This window comes from Ammospiza nelsoni, chromosome 25 (assembly GCF_027579445.1).
Source record: "Ammospiza nelsoni isolate bAmmNel1 chromosome 25, bAmmNel1.pri, whole genome shotgun sequence".
Taxonomy (NCBI): Eukaryota; Metazoa; Chordata; class Aves; order Passeriformes; family Passerellidae; genus Ammospiza; species Ammospiza nelsoni.
Window position 1 is genome coordinate 3,054,555 of NC_080657.1, and position 23,499 is coordinate 3,078,053.

The following is a 23,499-nucleotide window of genomic DNA, read 5'->3' on the forward strand; positions in this document are numbered from 1 at the left end:
GCCGCTCCGGCGGGATAGAGGGGCGGAGACGGGGGCACCCCCGGGGCCCGGCCCGCCCGGGGCTTGCCGCGGGCCCGCACCGATGCTTGTGCACAGCTACCCGGGCATGGTGAGTGCGGGACGGGCACGCGTGGGGCGAGACGGGACGGGACGGGGGGTGGGAGAATGGGGCCGGGGGTCCGTGCCCGCCTCACCGCCGCTCTTTTCGCCGCCGCAGGACCGAGCCGAGGGGCTGCCCGGGGCGCCGGCCGGGGCCCGCCTGCCGCAGCTGCCCTCGCTCAACCAGGCGCCCTATGGCTCGGCGCCGCCGCTCTGCCACACGCCCGCCGCCGACTTCCAGCCGCCCTACTTCCCCCCGCCGTACCCGCAGCCGCCGCTGCCGTACCCGCAGGGCCAGGAGCCCGCTTACCCTCACCTGGCGGACCCGTACGCGGCGCTCAGCCCCCTGCACCAGCACCAGCAGCCGGCCTGGCCCCCGCAGCGCGGCCGGCAGGACGAGCCGGGGCTGCTCTCGCAGACGCACCGCGCCCTGGGGCTCGACCCTCGCCGCGAGTACCCCGCCGTGCCCCGCCTGCTCCACGGGCTGCCCGACGGCGGCCACGGCCTCGCCGACGGCCCGCTGGGCCTCCACGGCCTCGGCCACCACGGCCTCGAGGACATCCAGGTACGGGGGGACGGCGGGAGCACCGGGAGGGTGCCCGGGGTGGGTTGGTTGCCCGGGGATGGGGCCAGATCTCCCTCTGCCTGTGCCACCGGGGATTCCAGGCCGGGACAAGTCGGGCCCCACGGCGTTCGTACCCCCGGGCAAGCACAAACACCGGGCCGGGGATTCCCATTACTGGGTCTCGTTCGTGCCCTCAGAATTCCCTCTGGCCGGGGGCAGCGGGGGGCTCGGGCCGTACCCGCGCCGCGGGCAGCCGGTGCCCGGAGCCGGCTGACGGCTCTTCCTTCCCTCGGTGCTTTCAGGCCGTGGACGACGGCGGCATGAACCTGCTCGATCAGTCCGTGATCAAGAAAGGTAAGAAGAGCGCGGCGGCTCAGCGGAAAGCGGCACCGGACCGGGCCCCGCTCCTGCCCTCGGGGCTCCCCAGCGTCGGGTGCCCCCGCGGGGCTGCTCCCCGCCCGTCGGGACGGGCTCGCTGCTGCTCCCGGCGAGACTAAAACGAAAGCGGCGGGTCCCGGCGGGCCAGCGCTCCCACCCGCCCCCCGGCCCGCTGCTCTCCCTCGGGCGGTGCCGCGGCCGCCGCTCCCTCCCGGTACCGGAGGGCCCGGACGGGCGGACGCTGCTGTCCGTGAGCCCCGGGGCCCAGCCCGCCGGCGGCCGCGTACGGTTTGCATGGAAAGCGCGGGGATGCCCCGGTGGTGCTCAGCGGCAGCTCCCGTTGCTCCCGGTCCCGCCGTTTCCCGGTCGGAGCCCCGTGCCTGGCGGCGGCGGAGGCAGCGCGGGCCGCGGACCCTTCACACCATTCGGTGGGACTGGTACCGAGGGAAGGACGCGTTTAACGGAGGCGAGAAGTGGCTCGGCTTTGGGGCCGGTGCTGCCTGTCCCGCATCCCCACCTCGGCAAAACCCGGGTCTGCGGAGACCCCCGTGAGCCGCTCCAGAACCGGGGCTTGGCTCCGGGACCGGAGGGGAGGAGCAGCCTTCCCCGCCGGGACCGGAGCGGGGATCGGGGCTACGGGCAGACACCCCGCTCGACCCCCGAGATCTCCCGCGTCCGGTTCTGTCCCGCACCCTGATCTGTCCCCCACATCCCACCCAAAGAACCGGTGGGTAAATAGCCCAACTCCCCAAAATATTTCTGTGCTAAATTTTCCGCCGGGCCGTTGCGAGAGCGATGAGAGGAGCGTCCGGTGCGGGGCTCGGGGCGATCCCTGCTATGGAATATCCAGCACTGCTCTTGGCTTCTCCCCGCGATTTTTTACAAAAAATGTGCATGGGAAGGATGCGTTTAACCACAACGGAACAGCAGCCTCCGGGACGGCTCGGTAACGTGGGCCGGTGGGTGCTGCAGCCCCGGTGCTCGTCCGGGCCGTGGGCGATCCCCGGTAAATGCATGAAAAACCTCCCGATCGTGCGGTTCTTCCCCAGCTGCCGTCGGTCGTTCCGGGGGGAGCGGAATCCCCGTTCCCTACAAAAAGCTGTTCTAGGAACGCGCGGCTGCCAGCGGGACATTAATGACCCGCATTAATTGAGCTTTAATCAGAACGCTGGAGAGGCGTTTCATTAAACATTCGGGAGTGAGGAATGCTCGCAAGAAGCTGAGCCGGCACCGACCTTACCTCGGTGGCTTGGGCAGGGCAGGAGCGCCTCGGAACGCTCGGGAAATATCCCGGAGTGGGAATGTTTGTCTGGAAGTTCGGTTGGAGTTATAATTGTTCAATGAGGTATTTCCCCTCCTTTTTCCAAAAGCGCCATTACTTAGAATTTTTTATCTCCTATCAGGCGGATTTGTCGTTGTTTAGTGCCTGTTTTTTTGCCCTTTAAGATTCTCTAGTTCTCTAGTCTTGGAAAGAAAAATTAAAAAAAAAAAAAAAGAAGAAAGGAAAAATAAAATTAAAATATCTCTGGCTGAAGGCAGGAACGGTGCAAAAATCTCAACCGCAGCCCCTGTGCTCACGGACACTTGTTCTTCCACGCCCGTTCTTGTTTGGGTATTTTAAATTTTTTTTTTAATATTAATACATCTTTTCCGTCCCTGTTTTTGCCCTCTTTATTATTATTTTAATTTTTCCTATTATTATTCCTGTGTTTGGAGCGCGAAGCTCCGAGTTTGCTGGAGAAATCGATAAATCCAAAGCCAAGAGCGTGATTGTGGTGGGGAGCTGGGCAGCCCCAGTGGAAGCGGCGGGACGGAGCCACCGGGGCTCTGTCCCTTCACTGCTCCACCACCCTCCACGCTATCAGGGATCGGGAGAACGAGGTCCGGAGTGCTCCTCTTCCCCTGCCCCTGGAAGCTCCCAAAAGGGCGAGTCCAGCTCTAAAGAAATCGGAAAAATTATGGAAGCTGCAGCCGAGGGTCCCGGATCAAACCCCTCTGCCCTCCACACGGCCCGGGGAATAAATTCCTTTACATTCGGCTTTATTTAATTTTTTTAGAATGTATAAAACGCGGCTCTGTCAGCTTTGAGCTGTGTTCTGGAGCCCCAGCGGGGCCAGAGCCGCTGAGGGTGAATGACACCCCAGGAAAAATAAAATAAAATTAAATTAAATCCATCTGAGGCAGCTCCCGGCGGGTCCCGGGCAGAAAGAGCCGGAGGGAGCGGCCGGGCAGCAGGGTTCGAGAATCCCCTCTCTGAAGGGAGCGAGGTTAAACCCAAAAAGCGCAGTTTTGTCCTAAATCACACCGAGACCCCAAACACCGATTAATCCCGGAATTCCAGACGGAATGGCCGTCGCACAGAAACCTGATAGAAATCTTTGCGTGTGGAAACAGATTTATCTCGCCCAATTAGTACCAGATACCATTGTCCTGGTTCAACAACGTATTAATCACCTGCCCTAAATCCCCAAACCTCCCTTTTAGCTCCCATATTTGGAGTCGCGTTTAGTGCCCGGTCGGACAGAGCCCGGAACGGGAGGGACGAGCCCGCAGCCCCGCGCTGTCCCCGCAGCCTGTTCCCTCCCGCATCCCGGTTTTTGGGGACATCCCTGTGACAGGGGAGGTCACTGCCGATGTCCCCCTGCCCGGAGCCTCGGAGTGCTATGTGGGAGCATCCCTCACCGCGTGTCTGTTTTCCCTCCTTTTCCTTCTCAAATAAACTTCCCGCCCTTAATATAATTCCAAGGATTTTGTGGGCATCTCGGAGCTGCGGTGCTTTGCCACTTTTCCCCCTCCGAGTGTTTTCCCCAGCCCGCAGCGCTCCGATGCCTTCCTGCAGGTAACTCTGAATGAAACAAGTGGAGAGGAAAAGCGGGGATTCACCCCAGGAAGGGCTCGGGAACCATCCCGGGACCCCCATCCCGGGATCCCCATCCCGCTTCCCTTCGGGGGCAGCCCAGGGAGGCAGATCCCGGCTGGAAACAGGAGCTCAAACACCCATTTCCACCGCTGCCCTCGGGACTGGCTCTGGTTCGTTATCGCCGTGGTGATCCCCAGGGCTGGAGGCGCTCAGGGTGGTGAAAGGCACCGAGAAATCCCCGGTGAAGGGTCCGGTTTGAATGTGGGGCGCGGTGGGTGAGCTGGGATTTCGCTTGGAGCACGGAGAGATGTGATAATTCTGAAAAATGGAGGATGAGTCTTTCCCCCGTGCTGTCGTGACAAATGGGGTGATAGATTTCGTTTGGGAATCAAATGGATTAAATCTTGGATAGGGCAGCAGAGCATTTATGAATATCTTGTACCCCCATTTGTTCATTCTCCCTTTTTTCCCAGCAGTATTTCAGAAATTGTTTTATTTGCCTTTCTTTTGTTGTTGTTTTGTTTGTGGTCGAATTATTATTATTATTGTTATTATTATTATTATTATTATTATTACTATTACTTTTCCTTCCAAGCATTTATATAAGACCAGGAAATATTAGACTGGGAAACATTAAAATTAGCTCTGAAATAGTTCAGTTGGGGCTCTATCTGCTTTGTATACAGCAGCTCAGGAATTTTCTGCTCCACTCACCTGCTGCCCTGATGTTTAGTTGCCCAGATCAGCTATCAAGGTCTGGCTGTGAGACCCCCCCCAGAGATAAAATTGGGGACTCAGCAAGTCCCGAGCTCCTGGTGCAGGGTGCGACCTTCTGGTTATGAAATCAAGCATTTAGGTCGTCGTGCTCAGTAGCAAAAAATCCCGCGGCTTGGTTGTAAAATAAGGAGGGGTTTTATTGCTTTCACATCCTTTTGGGATCAGCAGAAAGCTTCTGGGAGAGCCTTTTTATTGCAAAGAAAAATACAAACCTCTTTCCCTGGCACCTGGGGTGTGGGAGCAGCCCTGGCTCCTGCTGGAGGTGGGCAGGGGAGATCTGGGGCCCTGTGGCAGCAGGAGCAGGGTGAGCCACAGGGGCTGGTGCACCCGCTCGAGGGCACGAGTTTTGGCTGTGGCATTTTACAACCTGGAGTAGAGGCAGAGCAGGGTGTGACCAGCATGGGCTCACACTGGCACCCAGGCACGCACAGCTCCGTGCTGGGGCAGTGAGACCTGCTCCTGCCACTGTGCCTGGTGTTTGTGGATCTGCTCCTGTGGATCTGCTCCTGCCACTGTCCCTTGTGTTTGTGGCTCTGCTCCTGCCACTGTCCCTTGTGTTTGTGGCTCTGCTCCTGTCACTGTTCCTTGTGTTTGTGGACCTGCTCCTGCCACTGTCCCTTGTGTTTGTGGCTCTGCTCCTGCCACTGTCCCTTGTGTTTGTGGCTCTGCTCCTGCCACTGTCCCTTGTGTTTGTGGACCTGCTCCTGCCACTGTGCCTTGTGTTTGTGGATCTGCTCCTGCCACTGTCCCTCATTTCTGTGGATCTGCTCCTGCCACTGTCCCTCGTTTCTGTGGATCTGGTGCTGCCACTGTCCCTCATTTCTGTGGCTCTGGTGCTGCCACTGTCCCTCGTTTCTGTGGATCTGCTCCTGCCGCCCTCCCTGATGTTTGTGACTTGTTCCAGTTTCCATCCAGCCGCTCCGAGGGGCAGTGCTAGCGTTTCTGCTCAGGAATGTGGACCTGTTTGGCTGGATACTGGACAGGCAGATGGAAAGCTGTGCCTCAGAGCCCACAGTCAGGAATATTGCAAGAAGTAGCTGTCACTGCTAAGGAATGCAGCAGAGGAGGGAGATTAAGGCCGAGATCCTCAGATCCACTCGCCACCGCACGCGAGCTCCAGGTTTTGAACCTTCTCAGCTTCTTCTCAGGCTGGTGGGATTGGGGCACTGGCCTGATGGCGGCAGTGCCATTTCTCCTTTGTTTTGGTGCAAGGAGGAATCGAGCTGTGAGAAATGTAAGAAGCCAGATGTGGCAGAGGGGAAAAAAAAAAAAAAACACTGAAAGAATGGTAGATTAGATAAACATCATTTCCTGTGACGAGCAAGGTAATAAATGAGGTCATGCTGTAAAACACCTGGGGCTGTGAAGACACAGCTTTTACAGGACTGTCCAGGGCCGTGTGTGGAGGTACTTGGCTCCCAGTCAGCTGCAGGGTGCTGGGCTCACTGGGGAGCCCTCCCAGCTCTCTGCAGCCTCATTGCTGCAGCAGTTTGCCTGAGTAGGAAAAGGGGCTCACCCGGGACAAGCCGGGTCTTGACTGGAAGTTTTGCTGCCTTAGTGCTGCTCATGAATGCTTTAAAGTTTGGACAAGCCCTCGCACACACCGGGAGATAGAGCAGCGCTCCTCGAAACGCAGTCACACCTCCCGAGCCTGCTGCTTCTCCCTCGCGCGCTCGCCGTGCGCGGCAGGAACACCTACTAATCAAACAGAGGAACTTGAAAGAAAGTTTTCACTCTGAACTGCATCCAGATCACCATTCCTCCATTAAAATTATATTTTTAATGTCCTATAATTGCACCAGGATAAGCCCAGGTGTGTGTTCATGTGAGATAACACACGCGGGTACTGGTGAAGGCGCTGGGCTTTGTCTCAACCTCCCCGGTGCCTCCCAGGCATGTGTTATCTCCAAGTTTCATGTACCTTGTCATGACTTACTGTTTAATTAGATGTTTCTAAATGAATTTTTTTCTTTGTTTGAAATAAAGAGCAACTCTTAAAGGGTAGGTTCAGGAAAGCCAGCTTGGGTTGTTTTTTTGGCGTGTGGCTTGAGCCAAAGCAGCAGCACCTCTGTTCTGGGAGAACCTCAGGTGAGGCTTCTCCATGGACAGCTCTGAGAGAGCAGCACAGATGTGTTGGGCTTGCTCTGGAGCACCTTTCCCTTCATTTTTTGGGGGCTGTTAGGTGTTTTTGCAGTTTGGTGGCTGCTGTCACATCACTACCCTGGCTCCCACAGGGGCCTCTTCATCCACATGTGGAGTGGCAGCAGGACAGCCTTGGCCAGGTGACACCTGTGGTGTTGGTCCCTGCAAAGGAAGTGGTGCCAAGATCTTCATTTGTATGACAGCCCAGGTCCCTGCCTCACTGGGGTCCATCAGGACACACACCCAGGGCAGCACAGACACAGGCAAGACCCATAGGGACCCATAAATGTCACTCCAGACCAGGGTCACACTAAACCTGCAGCAGAGCAGAGGCAAACACAGATTATTCCTCCCAGTTTAATAATATTCCAAGATAGATGATCTCAGAAAAAAAATGTTTGCAATCTCTCTTAATTATTTGAAGCCTAAATGAGGTTCTCTGAAGTCCTAGACTAGCGCTCTAACCACTAAACCATCCCACCCTTTCCTGTGTGATCCAGGGAATTACTCACTCTTGCTGTCCTTCCATTTGTTTGTTTATTTTAATTCTTAATTGAGGAACTAATTAACAAATCTGGATGTGATGCTTCTGAGTGCTCAGCTCTCATCTCCCTGGCCTGTCCCCAACCCAGCTCTTCCTTCCCTTTGGTTTGAGGGGAAAGGGCAGAGAATGGGAGTGAGAGGGAATTGCTAGAAAAGAGCCCAAGGTGCCCATTGCAATTAAACAACCCCAAAACACAGCCTGGCAGGAGCTTGGGGCTTGGAGCAGGACAAGGGGAGCTGGGAGCAGGTTCACCTTCGTGGCTTAAAAATCCATCTCGGTGTCTGTGGTGCGTGCTTGGGATTCCAGCTGGGCTGAGTCTCCCCACCCTCTATCTCAGGCATTTATCTGGCATCAGTCACCAGAGTGCCGAGGCGCCAGCGAGAGAGGGACTGGGTCAGGCCCTGCTCCCTCCAGACTGGTCAGACAGGTCCCAGGTGGTGTCCCCAGGGCTCCCTGGGAGCCCCAGAGTGGCCACATGTGTGGGAGAAAGCAGAGCCACCATCCCAGGCCTGGAGAGGTGCGAGCAGAGGATCTGACCGAGGGTGCTCCGGGAGGTTTCCAGCATAATATCCCAGTTAGCAAGAGATGGGGTGGCCATCGAAAAACCATCATCAGAGGGTTTGTCTCAGCAATACACTGGTGTCAGCGACCCAGGGCACCTGAGCAAGGAAAAGGAAAAGCCTTTTTTGCTGTGACAGTGGGTGAGCAGCTCCGAGGAGCCGCTGAACCGAGAGATTCACGTTGCTGTGGTCAAACCCAGACTGAAACCCCGCCAGCACGGCGGGCTGGCAGCGAGCTCAGTACAAAAGGAAGAAGTTTTTCTATTATTATTCATGTCTAATCTTTGCCGGATGGTCTTTTGCCCTTCAACAACAACCTGAATAGATTTAACAAATTGACAGGAACGTGGCAGTGGCTTCCACAGGATCGGCCGCCGCTCGCCGCGATGTCACAGCTTTGTTCTTCCCTTTTAGATTATGGAGATCCCAACCACACAAATTCAGGTGCATCTACAGGGAATACAGGGAAAAGCTCCCCTGCATGTTGTTGTGAAATGGATTATGTGTTTAAACACATAAAGATCTCACAGACTGGGCGCCGAAGTGTTTGTGCTGCTAAAGGAGTGAATTTGGGGTGGTTGATGCTGCAGGCTGAGTTATGGGGTGTGTGGGGCTGGGATCACTCATTGCAGCACAGCCAGGGGTGACATTGGATGGGGAACTTCCCTTGGTGTCAGCATGGAGCAGTGTGGCTTTTCAATTCCTCTGGATTAAATCCTCTGGCTCTCCAGTCTCCCGTTTCTAAACCTGCCCGGTTTGTGCTGTGAAACACGAATTCTATATCGGCAGAATTTGAACTGAATTTTAAATAATTATTCAGTAATTGAACTGAAATTGAAATGGTTAATTTTCTAGTGTAGGTATGGAAAGGCATAGCTGCAGATTCAGAAAAAGTAATTTAGAATCAAGGGGGATGGAAATAATGTGAATTACCAGATTAAACTGACTTCTCAATGAAGTCGCTGCATTGGGGTGGCTTCCAACCAACAGTGCAGGAAATATCTCCAAACACTTTGTCCCTCAAAAGCAGAACCCAAATAGTTTTCATTCATTCCCTTTAAAGGTTCAGACACCTGAGTTTTACTATTTAGGGGGACATTCTAATCATTGATGTTTGGTGCCTTCCAGTGAAGTGTTTCTGCAGTTACTCCTCAGACTGTGACATCAGGGTTCCCCAGACAGCAAAATCCACTCCATGAAATGAAGCATGGAAAGGAAACATGTGGGAACTCACCACAAATTAATTGTGAGCAGTTCCCAAAAAACTGACAAACTGAACAGCAGCATATTTGAGGTCGAGTCATTCCTAAATGGTGAAGCAGAAAATGCATTGGCTGAATTATCAATTGCAAAGCACTTTCTAGTCCCCTTCCCAAGTCCTGCAGGAGCACAGGGGGCTAAGTAAATTTTAATATTATATCAGCTGGCCATTCTTATCAAAGCATGATGTATTCAGCAGGGACCATTCTTGACCAAGCCATTGTACCCATGGATTTGGGGGAGTCTGAACCTTCCTGCTCTTCAGATCCATCTCAAAACTCCCCAGGAGACACCTGCAGTGACACATGGCTGGGACTTCACTGGGTCAAACAGAGGTGCAGAATGAAAAATGGAATTAATATCACATGGCAACTTCATATTTCCTTCCCAACGTGATGAATGGATTTGCATGGGAAACAAAATGTTAAATATGGGAGTTTTGCATAGGCATGGGACCTCTCCTGATCAGCTTTCTCATGGGAATAGATTGAGGCTGTATCCCTGCTCTCCTCTGAGGGTCCGAGATTCATTTCCCTATCAGAGCCCAGCGATCTCGAAAACCCACAGATAAAACCAAGATTCTTTCCATCCTTCCATTTGAAAAGGCCGATGCTGGCAGTTCCTAGAGAGGCTCTTTGGCAGGGGGACTTGGTTCAGGTTGTGCATTGGAGATAAAGAGAATACCTGTATAATCCCCTCTGGGAAGAGAGGATAATTACAGCGTGTGCGTTTGAAATACAGCTGATGGCTCTGACCTCCTTCCCTGGACCATCCATAAATACCTCTCTGCTGAAACACCGGGAAATTGGTGCAGCTGAACTCTGCAGCACCTCCTCCCTGAAAAAGGGCTTTTAAAGGCATGGCAGGAGCAGCTTTCCCTGGCTCGCACCCACATCCAGATATTTTTTTTATATATGTATCTCCATGTTATAATTTACATCACAGCCCTCTCTGGAGAGGGACGGGGGGCTCAGGGGCTTTGGTGGGGGCTGCAGACAGAGCTGCTGTGCCTGAAGATGAGCGATTGCTTTGTCCCAGGTTGTCTCCTAAGGCGATTCACTGCTACCTCTTTAAAATGCAACCTCCACAGCAGCACACTCCCACTTTTAAAGGGATGTCGCAATAAAAGCTCCGATATTCGGGGATTCCGCCTGACCGAGGAAGAGAATTTACCTGCAGTGGACCTGGAGAGACAAGAAAACAGACTTGTAAGACGGGCAGCGATTTGCATGTTCCCTCCGGACCTGTTTTTCCCCTTACAGCACCCCGAGCTCCAGCTGGAAATGGAACAGAACAAATAACAACACCACGATAAGCAACTCAATTCCCAAGTACCACAATTTTTCCTGCTTACAGATAATTTTGCAAGCGAGCAGCGCATTTCTCCTATGGAAACGAGTCTGTACTTCGTATTTTTATCTTTTTGTAGGAAAGTTTCTTTTCCCTTAAACCCAAAAACCGATGTTTTGCTGCCAGCCCTTAGCACGGACAGCGGCTCCTGCAGCTCCCCGCACCGAAGATTTAGCTGGGCTGCAGCTGCACCTTTTTCACCGAATATTTACATTTCAAAGTGCCCATTTCCAGGAATCACAATGGTAATTTCACCCACAGACTTTGGTGAACAAATATGAGGAAGGAGAAGGAATGCAGGAGCTGAGGGATGGAGCATCCTCAGCCCGGAGCGTGCGGGAGAGGGAGGATGAGGAAGAGGAGGAGGATCGGCTCGTGCTGGATTTCACTGGGCAAAAGCAGGAAATTCTCCAAGGTTTTCTAGGTAAAAGCATTTGAAGGATGGGTTTGTTTTGCTCCTTTTTTTAACCTCTTAAACTTAAAAGCTAAAGGATCTGCAAGCCGGAAGTGGCAGAAATTTTGTGCTTTCTGTTGGGACACTTTGTAGGAATGAAGCTCCTTATTCCATTCTCTGGATTCACAGCTGAGCAATCCACTCAGCCGCGGTTTTATCTTTCTCCCGGCTGTCTCCTGAAAAACCCTCAGGGATTCAAAGCTGTGACATCCCATCCCATGGGCTGCAGCATCGCTGGAGGTGTGGGACTCCTGTTCTTCATGGAATTGCCTTTCCATTACCTGTTGTTACTTTCTCAAAACCCTCTAATTTTATGGATCCCAGCACCTGTCTGCTCCAAGGGGCATCATCACATCCCGTGCTCAGGGGCTGGACCAGCTCCTCCTGGTGCATTCAACACCCAAGGACTTCTCCCCTGGAGAAATCTCCCACCAGAGATTGCTTGGAAAGTTTTAATTGGGCACCATAACATCCCTCCCAGGTAGACATTATTGTATTATTATCTGCAATTTGTTGCTGGAGACAGTCAAGCCCAGACTGGGATGGTGACTTGTCCTGTGTCATAACACAATTTCATTCTGGCTGTGCCAGATACAAAGAGATAACCCCAGACAGGCAGGGTGTTCTGCAGCTCAGGGAAGCCAAGGGATGAAACCTTTGGTGGTTTTGGACACCAGGACTTGTTTGAAATCTCTTTCTGCATCAGGGTTTTTCGAGCCACAGCAAATGCAGTTGTGGGGTTCATTATCTGACAGTTACACCAGGGTGTGTTTTAAAGACAAACCAGAGCTGACTGAACACAAAAGGTTTCTCTGATGGGAGATGACAAACCTTGAGGTTCACAGGGAGGATGGAGTCATGGGTACCTGCTCCAAGCGACTCTCTGGGAGTTTGTGTCTCTCCAGTGCTGCTCACACACACCTGGAATAGAACAGATTGCAAATGGCACCTGCCCTGTGAGGTTCAGGGCTGCAGTGAGAGGCTGAGTCTGATGGAAACGCTCCCTGTGAGGTGTACAGAAGAAATGGGGATCATTTCCCTCCCCACACTCAGCAAGATTCTGCTGTGTGCTGTTACTGCCATGCTGCCCTTCTCCAAATCTCCACAGCTCCAGGAGCCAAGATGATGGAGTGACAAACAGCTCGATTTCACAGCTTCCTACAGAAAATCCAGAGCTAGGAAAACAGAGGCTGTGTGTAACCAGCCTGCAGCACAGCATTTCCCAACACTTGGGCATCAGCTGAACCTGGATTGCTTAGAAAGGCATTGCCACAGACTGGAATGGCACACACACACATCATGCCCACGTTCCTGAGCTCTGGTAAATCATTTAACTTGCTCTGTGCCTCAATTTTCAGGAGCTGCCTTGAGTCAGGAGTGAGTTAATGGCTTTGTGGCTGGTGCTGTACCTGCACTGCACTGAGGATCAGCAGTGTGTGAAGCCCTTTGAGGCCTGCCAGCACAACCTTATTCCAAAATCTGTTTTCCCTTTCGGATCTGACTGCTCTGACCTGTGTCAGTGCTTACCTGTGTCCTGCCCACCTGCAGCATCCCCAGTCCAGGTCAAAATGTGTCACAGGGGCTTCAGTTTTTGAAATCTGCAGCCAAGCTCACCTGAATTTGCTGATTTAGAAGCAGCAGGACTAATCTGAATAAAAAGCACTTCCATGGGGAAAAACCCTCTCAGAAATGCCAGGCAGCTTAAGAAAACTAGGAGGACAGAGTGAATCAATCAAGCATCAATAAATAATAATTGATAAATAATAAGAACAGATAGCAAAGAGGACCTTGCATTCCCCAGGAGTGCTCTGAGCAGTTTTTAAAGGTCTGAGGTCTCCTTCTTCCCCTTTCTTTGGCTGAATCAACCCAAACTCCCACTTGTGCCATTTGTAGCTTCCTGGGGTGGGCTGGGGTGACCCAGGGGTGCCCCATCCTGCTCACCAGGCAGGGCTGGAGCTGTGGTTGTTTGGGCAGCAGCATCCAACCCTTCCTCATCAGCCTTTGCAGCGTGTTGGTGTGTCACTGTGCGCACGAGCATCTCTGGGATGTGTTCCTGTGTTTCCATGGGCAGGACTGGGACCTGACCCTGCCCAAGCTGCTGCCAGGGGGACGAGGGAGGGAGAGCCGGGTCCCTGCGGGAGAGGTGATGCCAAAAACGGGTGTGTCCTGTGGCAGATCCATAGGAGGGATGTGTGTGCAGTGACACAATGAGAATTTCCATCCCACACGGGCGGCTCTCAGGTCCTTGCTGTGCCCGGCTGCTCCTTTGCTCAGGCGCCGCAATCCGCGCTCACATCGGGGCTGTTCAGCGCCTCAAAGTCACCGTGCAGACCCTGTCTCTGCCCCGAGGGGTCTGTGCTCTGCCCCGAGGGTCTCTGCTGCACCCCAAGGGTCTCTGCTGTGTCCCGAGGGTCTCTGCTCTGTGCCAAAGGGTCTCTCCTGTGCCCCAAGGGTCTCTGCTCTGCCCCAATGGTCTGTCCTATGCCCCAATGGTCTCTCCTATGCCCCGAGGGTCTCTGCTGTGTCCCGAGGGGTCTCTCCTGTGCCTCAAGGGGTCTCTGCTCTGCTCCGATCACCTGCTGCTTGCGGGAGCAGGAAAGCAGCAGCTGAAGATCGAGGGGGACTTTTGGTTTACTCAGATGACAAGAGACAATTCTGGTCTCTCCTGTGCCCCGAGAGGGTCTCTGCTCTGCGCCAGAGGGTCTCTGCTGTGTCCCGAGGGGTCTCTGCTCTGTGCCAAAGGGTGTCTGCTCTGCCCCAGGGGTCTCTGTTATGCCCTGAAGGTCTCTGCTCTGTGCCAAAGGGTCTCTGCTGTGTCCTGAGGGGTCTCTGCTCTGCCCCAAGGGTCTCTCCTGCACCTCGAAGGTCTCTGCTCTGTGCCAAAGCGTCTCTGCTCTGCCCCAAGGGTCTCTGCTCTGTCCCAAGAGTCTCTCCTGTGCCCCAGGGGTCTCTGCTCTGTGCCAAAGGGTCTCTGCTCTGCCCCAGGGGTCTCTGCCCTGCCCCGGAGCCGGGCTGAGCCCTGGCAGGCGGCTGTGGGAGCAGCCCGGGGCTCAGGGGGTCGGTGCTGGGCGCGGGGCTGCCGGCCCGCTCCTCTCTCATGCTTCCTTCTTGTCTGCAGGCTGGCTCAGGTGCTCCGATCACCTGCTGCTTGCGGGAGCGGGAAAGCAGCAGCTGAAGATCGAGGGGGACTTTTGGTTTACTCAGATGACAAGAGACAATTTTGGTTCCCCAAAAGCCAAGGAAACAAAGCTGTCAGGCTTTAATGGTAGCTTGTCTCCCTCCTGCAGCATGTTTATGGGCAAACAAGCTGCAGATCAGACCAGGCAAACAGCAGCAGGTGAGGCTCAATAACAATAACTCGTGATTAATGGCGAATGTGGCTTTGTTTATTCTTGTTGTATTGAGGCAATGCTGTCTAATGGCTGAAGCACTTCTGCAGGACTCCAGGGCCCAGCTCCCAGCACTGCTCCCTGCTCCATGCCTCCCTCACGTCCCCTGTGAGGGCACAATCTCTGCGTGACACAGCCCTGTCCCACACCTGCACAGCCCAACATGACGGGGATGTGGCCTTGGCTGAGGCTTTGAGGCAGACGAGCAGTGCCAAAACCCACGCTCAGTGCTGGGGCCTGCCTGGTTTGCTCGTGGCACTGAGCTGGGCTGAGCCAGCTGTGCTGGGCTTCACCCTCCACAGCAGTCAGCTCCAGGGCACAGCTTCCCAGGGCTTCGTTTCTGACATTCCTAAAGCCTCCAGTACAGTGTTTCCCAAGTGTTGTGTGTCTCCATGCTGCACATCAACATCACCTGTGCCTCCCCTGTCGCTGCCTGGCAAACCCAGGGCTGTGTCCCACCCTTCTCCATAGGCTCTGGTGTTAAGCCACACTGGTCCCAGCTGGGTTTGCCTCCTCCCCATGGATGTGTGGTGAGGCACGAGCCCTCTCCCTGTCCCTGCATGGCTCTGCTGTCCCCTGGGTGTGTGCAGATCCCTGGCCACGCATGCAGCTTGAGTGCAGCCATGGCATGAACACAGGCATGCACGGATGTACCCAAATAAAATCCAGGTTACAGAGTGGATCAGTCACACACAGCTCTTCACAGCACTCTACAAGCAACACCTGCTCCCCAGGGGAGTCTGGTTTGGGGGTGGCCCTTTCTGCAGCAGAACCCATAGCTGAGACCCTGCAGGGCTTCACGGCTCAGCAGCACTGCACGGGTATTTGCAAACCACGCTCTGACTTCTGGTTTTAAGGGATCCCCTAGAGACTAACCTAACCTGTTCTGGGACTGCGGAGGAAAGCTTTGAAGTTGCTCCTTCCTGGAAATAGTTCTGGTTTCCTACATCTCAGGGGGATGTTCCTGGGGTTTGTTCTGCCCCAGACCAGCCTCAGCCCTGGCAAACACTGACACAGCTGCCAGCTCCAGCAGGGCACTGGTGCATCTCGCCCTTTGCTCCCTGACTTTGTGCAAGTTTTGTGCTGGGAGGAAACTCCATTTCCCTCAGCTCCTTTCCATTCATCCCTTAGCCTTAAAACATGAGTCATTTTTATGGGCATGTGCTGATTTTTATTGCCATGCTAGCGAGTGGTTGAGCTGGATTTACAATATGCCAATTGTAAGAGCCCCCTCATAGGTCCACGAACCCTCCCTGGTTAATCCTGGGGCTGCTGTTTCATTTTGGCCATATGTATTTCCTTTATAAACCATGGCAGTCACTGCTGCATTGCTTGCAGGAGCCATCTGACTGTGGAACAGTCATTCCTGAGGAAGGACAAAGAATGGCAGGGCTGAAATGGTCTTTGGATTATTTCAAAACCTGCTTTTTTTCTCCCTGAGTTAAATTAGTTATTAATTTCAGAGCATAAATCAAATAAATCCAAGTTTCACCTACAGTTTTAACTTACAAGCCTTTATTGCATCTAGGAATGTTTCTTATGGGATGACAAATGGGAAAACTGAGCCCCTTTGCCCTGGTGTGGTGCCACGGGCCCAACAAGATGCTGCAGTTACCAGTGCCTGCCTAACCTTGTGCTAATTGACTTTTGCCCATTAAGCAAAGGGAAGTTTGCGCTGTATTAATTGGGTTTGATCTTCTCAAGCTTCCTTTAAGCCCGGGATGATGAAAGTTTAGGGCTGTGGCTATTTGTGGGGTTAATCCCAGAGCTGAAGGCAGAGGAACTCTTTCCCCTGGTTCCCGTGGGCACATAAGGGAAGCAGAGCTCTCGGCCAGCCCAGCAGCTCCTGGGCTTGGGGCAGGGGATGGAGGTGGCTGATCCTGCCTGGTGGGTGCTGGCACTGAGCTGGGCTGCAGCTGCACAGGGTTGGCATCCTGGCCATGGGACCAGCCACGTTTTGCCCGGCCTCTCAACTCCATGGAGCACCCAGAGGGGACAGGGAGGGCAGCTGGCCACAGGTCCAGCCATCCACACTATGACAATGCTCAGGAGACCAACCCAAACCTTGGCTTTAATTACAGCTGGGCTGGGAGGTGTGAGAATGCAGGGCAACGTCCAGGCTTCTTCCTTTCCTTCGACCTTTATTTAGTTTAGTTTCATCACCCCACCTCGCTTCTCTCATTGAGGAAAACAAGGAGCTGATGAGACATCCCAGCAGCCGTGCTGCTGTCTGGGAGGGGCTGCAGAGCTGCCTGGAGTGTTCAGGTCTCTCAGCCACGATCTCCTCTTCTCTCCCTGTCCCTTGTCTCCAGTGCCCATCCCCTCCAAGGCCAACGGCGCCACCATCCCCGCGCTGTCCATGAGCAAGGACGGCCTCATCGGAGGCGTCACCAACCCCAACGAGGTTTTCTGCTCCGTGCCCGGCCGCCTGTCCCTGCTGAGCTCCACCTCCAAGTACAAGGTGACGGTCGGGGAGGTGCAGAGGAGGCTCTCGCCCCCCGAGTGTCTCAACGCCTCTCTCCTCGGCGGGGTCCTCCGCAGGTAAGCTCTGTGTTCAGCACCAGCTCTTGCCTCAGATAAAGAGATGAGAAATTCTGGTGTGTGGCGCGTCAAGGAATAGTATTTTTATTGCTTTTTTTTTTTTTTCTTTCCTTTCAAACCTCAAAGCTTAAATTAGGATTATGGTTGTTTCAACATGAATTACATGGAAATTTATTTTCCCTCTGTTTTCTCTTTCCAGAGCCAAATCAAAAAATGGAGGTCGGTGTTTAAGGGAAAGGTTAGAGAAAATTGGATTAAATCTACCTGCAGGAAGGCGCAAAGCTGCCAACGTCACCCTGCTCACATCCCTCGTGGAAGGTAAGAGTCCCTCCATGGAGGGTAGAGTGCCAAAACTTCCATCCCCTTAATTTCCAGCTTTCCACAAACCAGAACTCTTAAAATATGGAGTGGTCACCACTGAATGAGCATTGCAATGTCCCTGTGTAAGCCTCCACACTGATTCAAGAATGTGTCCTTTTAAATGAGCAGACTCTTGGGACGGCAGCGGGCAGAACATGAATGAAACCAAGACAGCAAATGTCCCAGAAAATGTCCAAGCACATTTGCCCTGCCTGTGGTAGGAGGTTGGAACTGCATGATCTTTAAGGTCTCTTCCAGTCCAAACCATTCTAGTCTATGTTTCCATGTCTTTATTTCAAAACTCAGCTATTTCTGCTGGATCAGGTGTGGCCCATGGAAAAGGGCTCCTCATGGGTGCCAAGCAGGAATGTGAGCATCCTTCTGGCTTGAACTCAGAGCATCCCTCATGTCTTTGAGCTCTTTTTTAACAGTTGGGTCACAGAGTCCAAACACAAAAAAATCCTTAATAAAGCTGCTAAGTATTTCCCAGCTGCCCTGCAGCCCCGTGTGCCCACCTAAGGCACAGCTCAGGTGCTTCCAACCATGCCCAAGCTCAGGTCCGGGTCATGTCACCTGTAAAAGGGAAATGCCCCATATCCAAGTCCTTCCCTGCTCCAGGAAATGGGTGAGACACCAAGGAGATGTCCAACTGCTCTGAGGTTTTGCAGGTGGAGCTCAGGTGTGGAGCAGCCACCCTCAGAGCCATGGAAAAGGTGCTGCCCTGCCCAGACATGTGAGGTGCCCCTGCCTGACTCGATCATTTCCCCCCCTCTTACTTCTCCCCACCATGGAAATGATGATGCTGCCTCTGAGGAAAGCACACGGGGATGCAAACAAATGGAATGACTGCTCTGCCTCCCTCTGAGCTCAGGAATCCATTGTGTCCCTGCCCAGCTGCCTTGGGATCCTGAATAGAAAATCATCTCCATTGTCGCCAGCAAATGAAATGACCCGCTTCATTAGGCCGAGGTTGTTACCCAGGGCAGTTGGTTGTGCTGAGTGAAAGGCTGATTTCCATGAAAAGAAAAGAAAGAAAAGAATGAAGGAAAGAAAGGAAGGAAGAAATATACAGTTTGATTTCAAGTGGCTGCTGATGTTTTGGTTCCTGCTTCCCAGCTCGTAGTAAATAGGAGTGGTGCAGTGTGTGTTTGATGGATATAATTTCCTCCTGCTTGTAAGCACGATGGAACCAGGGGATGTTTCACTCAGAGGAAGGTGCTGCTGCACTGCCATCACCCAGCAGACACAAACTGGTTTGTCCCTCTCTGCCCCAAACACATTCTTCCCTGAACATTTACTGTCTTGGCTTAATTTGTTTTCTCCCCTCTGCCTTCCTGAGGTCTAATTATTTAAAAGAGTCAGTATGGATGGGGTCTTGAGTGCTAATGAAATATTTTTTCTTACACTGACCCACAGCCACTCATAGAGATGGGGAGGATATTCCTGGAGAACCCAGGGAGCACCAGGTAGAAACATCTCCCTTGGAAGTCCTCACCATGTACACCAAGCAATCCACCCTCTCTGGGGCAAATGCTCCATGAGAGCACCTCCAGCCTGGAACCCAGGGGAGCAGCACGGCTCTATTTCCACTCCAGAAATGTCCCTAAGCTCCTGGGAGGAGATTTGCCCTCAGCCAGGCTCTTGCTGCCCACCATGGCCCTCTGTGTGCTCTCCTCCTCAGGATCTGGCTCAATGTGTCTTTAACACTAAAGCCAGAGTGTCCTGTTCCCCCTGGCACCTCTCTAATCCAGCATCCAAACTGCCTTTAAAACACATTAAAATGCGCAGCTACTCACACAGTCATGGAAGAAATAAATCCTGGCTCTGACATGAGGCCACTCAGCTCTCTTTTATTATCCCAGTATCAGTTTTTCAGTAGTTGTTCCTTTCTGACTGTTTTTTTTTTTTTTTTTTTTTTAACACACAAACAATTGCAATTCTGATTCTTTGGGTTTACCTTATTTGCTCTTTCTCTGGAGGAGGAGATGAAGTGGAAAGTGCTGCTGTTGTGTGGGAGGAAGAGACACTTCCCTGTGTCAGGGCTCCACAGCCTGAGCTGGGCAGGCTGGGCTGGGATCTGGGTTAATGCTTTAGGATGGATGGCCTAATACATGTGAGCAGCAGGGGGGCAAGGAAAATTAGCTCTGCCTGCCCGAGCGGGATTTCGGGTGTTGGGCATGATCAATGGCCATCAGCTCTGATTATTTCCACGGGGACGCCTGGAGATGGATCAATGCCATCAATGGGTGGGCATTTCCACGGGGTGATGGATACGCTGCCTGCACGTGCAGCCCGAGGGCCCTGTGGGGGATGTAACCCCCTTCGCCCTGCCCCTTCCTCTTCTTCTTCCCCCTGTCCCTTCCTCCTGCCCTTTCCTCCTTTCCCTTCCCCCTGCCCTTTCCTCCTGCTCCTTCCTCCTTTCCCTTCCTCCTTTCCCTTCCTCCTGCCCTTTCCTCCTCCTCCTTCCTCCTGCCCTTTCCTCCTGCCCTTTTCTTCTGCCCTTTCCTCCTGCCTCTTCCTCCTTTCCCTTCCTCCTGCCCTTCCTCCTGCTCCTTCCTCCTTTCCTTTCCTCCTTTCCCTTCCTCCTTTCCTTTCCGCCTGCCCTTCCTCCTGCTCCTTCCTCCTTTCCCTTCCTCCTGCCCCTTTCTCCTTTCCCTTCCTCCTGCTCCTTCCTCCTTTCCCTTCCTCCTTTCCGTTCCTCCTTTCCCTTCCTCCTTTCCTTTCTTCTTTTCCCTTCCTCCTTTCCCTTCCTCCTGCCTCTTCCTCCTCCTCCTCCCTCCTGCCCTGCTGAGGTCACTCTCTGTCCCTCTAGTTTCCCTTTCAATCTCTTCTCAATTTGGGGAGGCCAAGCAGAAAATTTGGGAAGAAGTAGGGAATTTGGGAGGAGGCAGGGAAAGATGCAGCAGGGGATGTTCCCAAGTAAGAAATGCCTCTGCTGTTCTTCCTTTTGCAGCAGGTGCCCAGAGTCACTCCTCACCCTGCTCCAAGGCCAGCCCTGCCTTGATGCTCTGGTAAAATGTAGTAAAGGAAGGACCCAGGTGCTGTTTAGAGCTGGCACTGGCTTATCTGGCCCACACAGACTAATTTACAGATGAGAATAAGAAACTCAGTGGTGTTTCTGCAGCAAGAGATGAAGTTGGGGAGAGCTCTTGGGTGGCCACTGAGACAGGGAAGGGCGCCAGTGCCACCAGAACTGAGCCCCAATGGTTCTGAAGCTCTACAGGAGTTCCCACCTCCCAGTTTCCAGCTCCCAGCTCCCAGCTCCCAGTCCCACTGGTGCTGGCACAGTGCTGATGTCCCTCTGTCCTGCTCTCAGGTGAAGCCATTCACCTGGCCCGGGATTTTGGCTACGTCTGTGAAACCGAGTTCCCGGCCAAGGCAGCAGCGGAGTACCTGTGCCGGCAGCACTCCGACCCCACGGAGCTCCACACCAGGAAAAACATGCTGCTGGCCACCAAGTGAGTACAGAGGGCAGGGAGCCACTGGGGCACTGGGGATCTGCAGCCTGGCAGGGCAGAATGAGCCCCCAAACTTTGCTTTTCTGCGGGGAATATCGCCAGCGAGGGCGTTATTTACAAATCACAAATGGTACAGGGTTGCTGTGGAACGTGCCTTGAGCTGTTTTATTTTCCAGCATCAGTCTCACTACATGGTGATGACAATGGGAAGATGCCACCAGCTCACATCCCAGGCAGCAGACCAAGAACTTAATGTTACAGCTCACTTTAAAAGTTTTTTGACCAATCACACAAAGCAAAAGCACATTGACAGTAGTTCCATCCAACCACTATAAGCACAGGTACATTTGGTTAAACAATGCTTGCTTATTTCGAATACAATACCTGCTTGTGAGCCTTAAAACACAACACACTGAGCTCCATTATGAAGCTTCAACCTTCCTAATATCTCACTAGATAAACTTTTCTGCAGCTTAGAGAGTTATTCTAGACAAGCGTTAATACACAGACCATTGTTCTATTTGTCCTTGCTTTTCTACAGTTTAAATAATTTTTCTGCTGACCAATCTCACGGCTGCTGCTCAGCTCCAATCACAGTTATGCTGTCTCTGGGGCCTGCCTTTTGCAGCTTTCCCAAAACCTCTGATTTTGTGAATTCCCACAGGGAAGAGATGGGTTCAGCATTAGCCCCCAAACTTTGCTTTTCTGTGGGGAAGGAAGGTGTCCAGCAAGGGGGAGGGCCTGTAGGGATTTGAGGGTTTGCCCCTGCATGGGAGAGGGTAATCCAGCCCTGGAGAGCATTTTGGTACTGCCTCATGTGCCCTTTCCAAGCTGTGGCTCCAGTTCTGCATTCAGTGGCTTTCCCTAGGCTGGAGCCAAAAATTCCCAATGGGGAGGTGGCTGTTGAGGCAGGGAACAGAAAAGAACCCCAAAATGCACCCATAGAGGTTGTGGATGTCCCTGAAAGCATTTAATGCTAGTGTTAAAAACGCCAATCACTTGTTTTTAAAAGTTTAAAAGTTTAATTGTAATAAAATGATTTTTAAAATAGTAATACAATTAGAGTAATAATAATTTGGACAATTTGAATTAGGACAATATGAGACAACAAATACAAAGAGTTAGGGGCAGTCCAAGTACCTTTTCTGGGCAGCATAAACCTGAAAAAGGACCCACGTTAACAAAGGATTAACCCTTAAAAGCAACAGCCTGTTGTATATTCATACACCTCATACATGATGCATAAATTCCATTAAAACACAGGATTCTGTCTGGTCAGTGCCAACTTCTTCTTCTGAATCCTAACAGCACCTTTGAGGCAGGAAGAAGTTCGTTTCTTCTGATAAGAAGGCAATAAATTCCTTTTCTCTGAAAGATTCAGGTGTCCTGTGGCTGCTATTTCGCTGCAAGTCCTTTCTTTAAAAAAAGTATCCTACATAGCATCGTTTCTATTTTAACAACTTTTATAACCTAAACCTATATTTAACACAGCACTTAAGAGAATTAATACAGCATCACTTCCTAACACAGCACATATAATATTCATTTTAATATTTGTGAAAAGGCAGTCATAAAACACATGCATTTTTCATGCTAGGTTGGACGAAGTTCTGAGCGACCTGGTGCCCACACCAGAACTGGATGATCTTTCAGGTCCCTTCCAACCCAAACTGTTCTGTGATCCCATGGCTGTGTCCTGCAGCATCTCAGTGACCAAACCTCTCTTTTTCAGGCAAATTTGCAAGGAGTTTGCAGACCTGATCGCCCAGGATCGCTCTCCGCTGGGGAACAGCCGCCCCTCGCTGATCCTGGAGCCGGGCGTGCAGAGCTGCCTGACCCATTTCAGCCTCATCACCCACGGCTTCGGGGGCCCTGCCATCTGTGCCGCCCTCACCGCCTTCCAGAACTACCTGGTGGAGTCCCTCAAGGGGCTGGATAAAATATTCCTCAACAGCACGGGCAACGGGCACACGGCCGGGGACTCCAAAGCGTCAGACAAAGAGGTGAAGCATCGGAAATAACGAAATTACAGCGCTGCCTCCCCCCGTGGGAGCTTCCCCTGGCTCCACGGGGAAAAAGGTGACCCACAGCACTGTTTGTGAACTGCTGAGTTTGGATGTCACGAAGCAAACAAAGAACAGACAGGAAAAAAAAGGAAGATTTAAAGAATTTGAGAAGAAAACAGTGCTAATGAACGTAGTGAGGTTGAGAGAAGCCAGGCTGGTGGCTTTGGGGTTTTGCCTTTTTTTTTTTTGTTTTGTAACGTGGATGCAGGAAGACAAGTCATGTGCAATTTGATTTTATTTTGCTTTTTTTAAAAAAATAAAAACATAGTGAAATCCTGGAATTTGTTCCAAGTGAAAAACTGAGAGGAAAGAGCAAAAAGCCTCATCAGTGCAAGACCCAGAGCAGGAGCAGCCCTGGCTCTACCTGGATTTATCCACTGGTTTTGAGGCTGGAACCTTCCCATTTCCCCACAGCCCAGCCCCAGCACCAGGCCAAGGAACACTGCTGGCAGAACTGCTGTGGATTTAAAGCAGGTCCAGGCTTTGTTTACAGCTTCAAACTGAGACTCACTGTGGATTTTCCTGTGGGCTGAGGAGCCCCAAAGCCACGGCACAAGGGAGGAACAACCACACGGCCAACGGGTCCCAGGGCAGATCAAAGGGGAGTGCCCCCACTGCTGCCCTCCTGGCTGGGCATAAGGCAGGTGAAGTTAAACCCAGGACTAAATAAAACTCCACAACCCACAGATAACAGCA

The 23,499-nt window shown here is 52.6% G+C and overlaps 1 protein-coding gene across 1 annotated transcript; it reads left to right on the plus strand.

Annotated features, from left to right (window-relative positions):
• Positions 1–23,025, plus strand: TFAP2E (transcription factor AP-2 epsilon). The gene is made up of 7 exons (XM_059488889.1): positions 1–109; positions 218–664; positions 967–1,018; positions 16,691–16,919; positions 17,119–17,237; positions 20,596–20,737; positions 22,470–23,025. Exons 1-7 carry the CDS (start codon positions 83–85, stop codon positions 22,756–22,758), a joined length of 1,305 nt encoding a protein of 434 aa, XP_059344872.1. The 5' UTR covers positions 1–82; the 3' UTR covers positions 22,759–23,025.
• The last annotated feature ends 474 nt before the right edge of the window (positions 23,026–23,499 follow it).

Excerpts from the sequence above, each read along its gene's own strand:
- TFAP2E (XM_059488889.1), top strand. The coding sequence starts at position 83 with ATGCTTGTGCACAGCTACCCGGGCATG. Across the intron at positions 110-217 it reads TGCACAGCTACCCGGGCATG|GACCGAGCCGAGGGGCTGCC; the intron begins GTGAGTGCGGGA and ends TCGCCGCCGCAG. Across the intron at positions 20,738-22,469 it reads AACATGCTGCTGGCCACCAA|GCAAATTTGCAAGGAGTTTG; the intron begins GTGAGTACAGAG and ends TCTCTTTTTCAG.